The sequence below is a fragment of the Plasmopara halstedii genome (genome assembly GCF_900000015.1).
Source record: "Plasmopara halstedii genome assembly, contig: Scaffold_1343, whole genome shotgun sequence".
Taxonomy (NCBI): domain Eukaryota; phylum Oomycota; class Peronosporomycetes; order Peronosporales; family Peronosporaceae; genus Plasmopara; species Plasmopara halstedii.
Window position 1 is genome coordinate 146,153 of NW_020188258.1, and position 6,474 is coordinate 152,626.

Sequence of the window (6,474 nt, forward strand, 5' to 3'; positions counted from 1 at the left end):
GATAGATTGCCGTATTTAGAGAGGCCTGGTTATATGCAATAGACCCACCCACAGTTTAGTCATACATTATTGATAATCTTATATCTTGACCGAGGTCATGCAGGAATCCCGCACAACGATGTCAGCAGTGAGTTTAATGAAGATTAGAATGGTTGTTGTAGCTCGCAGGTAGTCGAAATTTTGCTCGACAAGAAGATAAGATGGCGCTGACGTTTGTGCTCAAACATCAGCGCTATTGTGCTCTTGACGAGCACATGACGTCTTTGATCAGTAAAGTAGCAACTATCCACAAGGCCGTCGAGAGGTCAATAATCTACATTATTTCAGCCAATCGAAATTAAAATACATTGCCAAAACCATTCATTTTTCATGGACAATTTCTGCAAAGAATATCTTTACCATACGCTGCCATGCGCGTGTACGTCTTCGTCGCCATCTTCGTCCGTGAAGTCAGCTTTTGCTTTGCAGTCAGATTGGGAGAAACAAATTGTACCGTTTTAGACACGAATGGTCGTGAACCACTTTGCACGCCAGCGCATAAGGCTTACACGATCCCCAATAGAGCGCTAAGAAATAATGTCGCACTTGTGGAGAATGAGGCCCACGTTGATGATAATGAAAAGGAAGCAAGAATGCAAAATATAGAACCGCTTGAAGCTTTAATGAAGCCACATCTATCTGGTGATACGATGAAAGAGATGCAAGAAATTTTGAACAACGCTCTCACCATGCCTACGGCTCATTTGGATAAAAACAAAATCGTCGGCAGAAGCTATGATCCGCGTGGCATGCTTCAAGATATGCTTGCAAGGAACCGTGAATTACGTCCCAACGTGATCGTAGAGAAATGGCTTGAACAAGTTGTACACCACAAGAACTTCGATCAAGAACGTGACACGATTTCAGAAAAACTGCTTCTTGCCTTGGAAGAACTCATGCAATCACAGAATGCAGAAGAACTGATGTCCCAAGTGATAACGGTGTTAGAAACTTTTCGAGTCCAGCCAAAATTCAAATCCTTCGCAGAGAATTTCGAGCGACTTATTGTTGTAAAACGAAAGTATAAAGTTTTGGTCTTCCAAAACTGGATAAAGAACATCAATCTGGAAAATGCTTTTCGTATTCTCGTAGGCGTCGGAAAAATCACCAATCATGAAACTCCGCTTCTTTGGGTGTGGTTTGACTACATCCAGTTCGCCTGGCAAGCTATCACTCCCCGTGGAGAACCAAACTACGAAAAAAAAATTTTCAATTTTTAAACCAGAACGTAGGTAATGTAAGAGCGGTTCTCAAGAGACAAGAATTTCAAATGTGCTTTTCGCAGATCGATAAGCATGGGTCACCTTATTATAAAACCATAAGGAGGAAATGGTTTTTGAACGATTGTCTGGTGAAGGGGAGAAATCCGTATTCGGCGTTTTATAATTTGGACAGATATGAACAAGCTATCTCAGAAGAGGATGATCTGAGATTGAAACTCTCTTACATCATTGACTTTAAGAGATCTAATCAATGTCCCGGCACCGTGCTGCTTCAGGGGTTGACTTATAAGCGCACATTTATTCAGCTGGTGGAGAAGATAAAATCACTGAATCACGTCTCGAAAACTTTTTTGGAAGAGGTAGGTGAAATGCTAGACTCAATGATGACCTCCGAAGACGTGTTGACGACGTTGGCGAATGCTGCAGTCACCGCTGAGCAATACAAAAACAACCTTCTTGCTTTAAAGTCTATATATACCAAGTCAGGCCCCACAAAGATTACAACGTTCCAATTCAACAAGCTTTCTGAGCCGACTATCGATGAAGTACTGCAGTCGAGGGTCACCGAATATACTAAGAAATGTAGGCAATTGAAAACACCGGCGTTAGAAGCCGTCGAAGCGCCTAAGCCAAAACGAAATCGAAAACGAAAACATTAAGTGATCAACGGTAGAAGCGAGCTTATGGATGTGATTGAAAGGATTGAACGTGACCAACTGTTTTTGACAGATTGTGCCACGTGCAAGAAAAGCCTTAAGGGTAGTGGCTTGGCAATTCGTGTAACGGCAACGTGTTTGTTGTGCTTTCAGTAGCTATATAGCCGCTTCAAAAGGTAAGACTAAACAGCCTGGCTTCACTCTCATTCAATTCAAGATATGATCCTAAGTGAAGTAAAGTAAAATTTGTATTCTCGACTTATGAAAAGCTGTTACCTTATCAATCTACATTTCAATTCGTCGTCAGTAAAAAAATAATTATTCGCATAGAACGTTTGATCAGCAATGTGCTTTCGGATGATCGCACCACCCACGTTTAGGTCATCGAGTCACAAATTTTCTCAGTTCTCAGCATTCTTTAAATCGATCAAATCGATGTATAGAATACATTAAGTGAAGTTCACAATGTCTTACGTATCGCTAAGATTGATAAAACGCTCGACATAAACGACCTTTTTGAACGTACAAAATACTTAAAAAGCAAAGTATATTATTCCTAAAGCGAAATCAACTTGGACTTTAGCATTCATAAGGCATTACAATCCTAAGTCTTTTCCAATCGCTTGCTTTTAGGATTGAGTCAAAAGACGCCTCAAGATCACGCAAAACGATGATTGTGGGCAGTTGAAGCAACTGCGAACTGAATCGAAGGACAGAGTATGCTTGCGTACCCTATTCCAACGACCACAGAGATTTGACGCGACCGCACTGAAACTCACGAGAAGAAGCGGATCGAATTATGGAAGTCGCTTGCTGCAGAAATTGAAATCATCCACCATGAGATGTAATGGAGCGTTTTCATATGCATTCATCAGAGTACGCTACGTGAAAGTGATCAAGAATAGACAAGCTTTGGAAGAAGCCTCACCTAAGAAGTTTCACGCGTCTTCCTCTTGGCCAGCTTATCATGCTATCGAGAGCAAGCTTCTGAATCAAGGAAAAGATCTTGGAAGCTTGTTTCCGTCTGAATATTCTTAAGATCATAATACGTGTCGCTTCAGAGAGTTCAACATCTTTACCAACCGCTTCTATATCAATGTTAACAGCGAAGACAGCGGCAGCTTCCAGGCAATGGGCGGTCACGCAAAACCGTCAGCCAACACCGCAGTAGGCACGGTCGTTGGTTGATGTGAATGTCCGGCCACTAAGAGTGAAATTATTGCAACTCGTACTTCTGCGGAATACCATTGAACAACAAGCTGCGTACCCAGTAATTTCACAGCGAACTCTGAGCACCAAAGTCCCCTCGAAAGCTAATGTCGCGTTTCCTCGAGCAAATACACGACCAACTACAAGAAGAAGAAAAGTGGACGTGCCATGCGATCAACTCTGGTTTCACAATCCGTAATCACTGTAGCCAATGGAAAACTGCTATAGCTGTTGACGCTGTTGTAATCAGGTTTCGTTAGGTCAACTTGCCAAAGTGTCCATGAAGAGCAGACCGAAGCCCCTCGTGAAACTGCGACAAGCAACTACTTCGATGTGCTCAGAATTGTCGCGACAGACTTGTAACCGCTGCTCGGAGGCTCACGATGACAAGAACAGTCCACTTCCAGAACGTGCCATCGCAAGGTGAAGGCTTCAGCCAAGCTCAGCGAGTCGAAGATATTAGCCATTTCCTAACCAAGCATCACAGCCAGCATTGTGAAGACCGAGAAACCGGCGCCAGTCTAATATTGTTGCGGAGTTGAAGGCAACGGAATAAACCGCAATCTCTAGCTCCTGCCGACTTCAACTTCGCGGGGTCGCGCAAGGTGTTGCGGAACACCAAGAACACATGAATAGAGGCGTACTACGCTTCGTGCCCGGCATCTCTAGCATATTTCATCATGCCGACCCAATAGATGACCGCCACCAGCTCCCAAGTCAGCGACTTGGCACATTCGTATGTGATTAACTGCGTGCTGAGCGTAAGAAGTCGACCACGTTTGCGAACAAATCGGACAAACAGACTGAAGTCAAGTTGAAAAAAAGAGAGACTGATCTAGCGTGTGGCTCAGTGATGGAAGGTGTTATCTGATAGCCCAAAAGAGCTAGTGCAAGCATCCAAAGTATTGGCTCCCTTCGACCTCATGCTCATGTTCACAGCGCCGCGAATCTTAAAGAATGACTATTGGCTCTAGCATGAAACCGGTAGCTTAATCGCGTCAATTTTAGTGCACAATCACCGCCTGTTACGCCCCAACTTGCTCTTAGCGCCGTTGCGATTAAAGCTTGATGCTATAGGATCACGTCCAGCTGTAGGGTCCTTTGATGAACGAACTACTAGCCCTCCGTGCGGGATATGGCTTCTAACCGGAGGATGCAAGCGTGCTTAAGCTGCAGAAGGTAGATAAATCAAGCAAAATCGTGGAAGGTTTTAATTGTATGAAATCTTAAGTTGGTCCAAAAAGTAGCTACGGCCGAGATCTCGTTGCAAAACATCAAGCTGCTGACAGTGAATAAACAATATGATCATAAAGGATGGCTACCTGCCGACAGCACAGCCCTGGCAACCATTCGGTCCGTTGTAGTGCTCACTCTGCTCCGCTCGAACTTCCTAAATTTGACACGGCGTTGGGGCTTCCCGATCTGACTATTCCAGATTGATACCTAGCAGTTTGGGTCCTTTTGTGTATATCCATAGTACTGACAAAAAGATCCTTTTCGACCAACTGCGCATCGGCCTGTTCGAGGACAACGCGTCCCATTTCGTGCTCAGTAATCTCACAACGCCTCTGGATTCATGTATTGAATCACAAAAGCTCTCGTTTCGTATTGGTGCTGGCTCGGTCAACTTGGAGCGGTGGATCCCTGATGCACCACCCTCCAGACATATAACTGTATTCTGGTCCTCATTCATGCAAAAAAACACTACTTAGCCCACTACGTTACACTTCGTTCGATGTCCCAGTAGCGGGGTTGCTGCTCTTGGAGTTTGTCAATATACGTGCTCGAATACCCGGACGTGGTCCAAGCCATCAGGAGAGTGATACACCGCACTTTCCAGGTGACTCAGGTCTCAAGCAACCCAGGGAATGACAAGATGTGATAAAAGAAGTTTAGCTGCAAGCATTGAGCTCAGAAGGAAGCTGTGGTCAAAGAACGCCGCAGGAAGATAGACGAAGCAGCAAACTGATTCCGCAAAAACTGCTAAGTAGTATCTCTGGTTAGCTTCCATACTGCTCTGGGAGCATACACAGACTGTGTGGTGCGATCTAGCTACATACTGCCTTTGACTTATAGTAAAAGCATGCCAATACGTCCCCCGAACAAAATTTTTGACCACTCGACACATCACTCGGGCGTGCCTGCATTTATGAAATCCAAACATCGGTTGGCCGTATCCCCACGACTTTTCAGCCGGGTGCCGAGCTCATGATCCTTTCATCTTGAAGTTTCAGACAACACAGCCAAATGTATACCGCCAACGCACTCCAGCGGTAGTCGAAAGCTATCGGAGACGATCGATTGGCGACTGTCGGTTTGATGACTCGAACATGAAATGCCTTTTTTGGCGGTGATAATGAAGACCGTTTCTTGCGGGTAGTATACAAGGGCTTACAGATCTCCATTATTACCCCCACCGAGTTCGCTTCCAATGTCGGTACGCCAAACTATCCCATTGTGGGCTCGAAATGCTTTGATTTTGCCGTTCGGAGAGTTGACGGACCAAGGCCAAGAAAGCGATGCGTAAGGTTTCTAAGCGTAATTGATTTCGGGTGGCTAACATTAGAAGTCAAAATTGAAACACCTGAACCGCTTGTAATGGTCAACTTCGGCGTTTTTGGTTGTATCGATGTGGATGCACTGCACTGTCGGTTTAGCGTCCCGCGTACGACAGCCGTGCATGGCGTATTGCAGGCGTTTTCTAATGTCAGAAACGTAGATATACCGACAACCTACTAGCCACGGCTCTGCGTATTCCAATGTGGCGACAAGTTTGTCTACTGCTGGATCTGGAATCTCTTCAAAACAATTATTGATAGGCTCAAAGCAACGCAAAGTCAATTTCCACTCAGGCTTGGGTTGGGAATCTGCAAGAAATTCCGGTGCATAGAAGGCCGAGAGTCGGAATTAAGTACTCTATTGGCGTTACTTTTCTTCGGTTTAGGAGCTTTTGGCAGACGTAAGCAAGACGCGGCGATGTATCAGCAACGAGTATGTTCGCACGGAGCCACTTTACTATTCGTGTCTCGTGGTCCTCACTGAAAGGTGGAGGTGGTGCGTCACATTTATTTGAAAACAACGTAAGAGACAGTACGGACAACATTTTACGAAAGGATTTTGTTATAGGTGCTGCCGGGCTTTTTCTTTTCGATCTTGGAAGTCATTTGCCAGCATGTTGCCAAGCCATACAAATTCTTTGACAGCTGCGGGCAAAACCATGTCTTCCTGTTGCTTCACACGATCACAGACCTGCTTTGTCACAGCCTTGTGAGATGCTCACACACGGCACTTTTTACAACGCAACGCGTCACACTGAAGTTTGGTCCTTGGTGTGCCTATTGATTCGC

The 6,474-nt window shown here is 44.9% G+C and overlaps 4 protein-coding genes across 4 annotated transcripts; 3 read left to right on the plus strand and 1 right to left on the minus strand.

Moving 5' to 3' along the window:
- Positions 1-410: 410 nt before the first annotated feature.
- Positions 411-1,727, plus strand: PHALS_01054 (uncharacterized protein; the record flags this gene model as incomplete). The annotated part of the gene is made up of 3 exons (XM_024730842.1): positions 411-1,192; positions 1,435-1,621; positions 1,689-1,727. 3 exons carry the CDS (start codon positions 411-413, stop codon positions 1,725-1,727), a joined length of 1,008 nt encoding a protein of 335 aa, XP_024581079.1.
- Positions 1,728-2,465: 738 nt separating this feature from the next.
- PHALS_15418 (uncharacterized protein) lies at positions 2,466-3,421 on the plus strand. The gene has a single exon (XM_036407620.1). The coding sequence runs from the start codon at positions 2,756-2,758 to the stop codon at positions 2,954-2,956; it is 201 nt and encodes a 66-aa protein (XP_036263307.1). The 5' UTR covers positions 2,466-2,755; the 3' UTR covers positions 2,957-3,421.
- A 283-nt stretch (positions 3,422-3,704) lies between these two features.
- On the minus strand, positions 3,705-5,727 carry PHALS_15424 (uncharacterized protein). Its single transcript, XM_036407621.1, has one exon. It carries the CDS (start codon positions 5,530-5,532, stop codon positions 5,317-5,319), a length of 216 nt encoding a protein of 71 aa, XP_036263308.1. The 5' UTR covers positions 5,533-5,727; the 3' UTR covers positions 3,705-5,316.
- PHALS_01055 (uncharacterized protein) lies at positions 5,726-6,327 on the plus strand (the record flags this gene model as incomplete). The annotated part of the gene is made up of 4 exons (XM_024730845.1): positions 5,726-5,842; positions 5,947-6,009; positions 6,072-6,181; positions 6,219-6,327. 4 exons carry the CDS (start codon positions 5,726-5,728, stop codon positions 6,325-6,327), a joined length of 399 nt encoding a protein of 132 aa, XP_024581082.1.
- Positions 6,328-6,474: the final 147 nt, after the last annotated feature.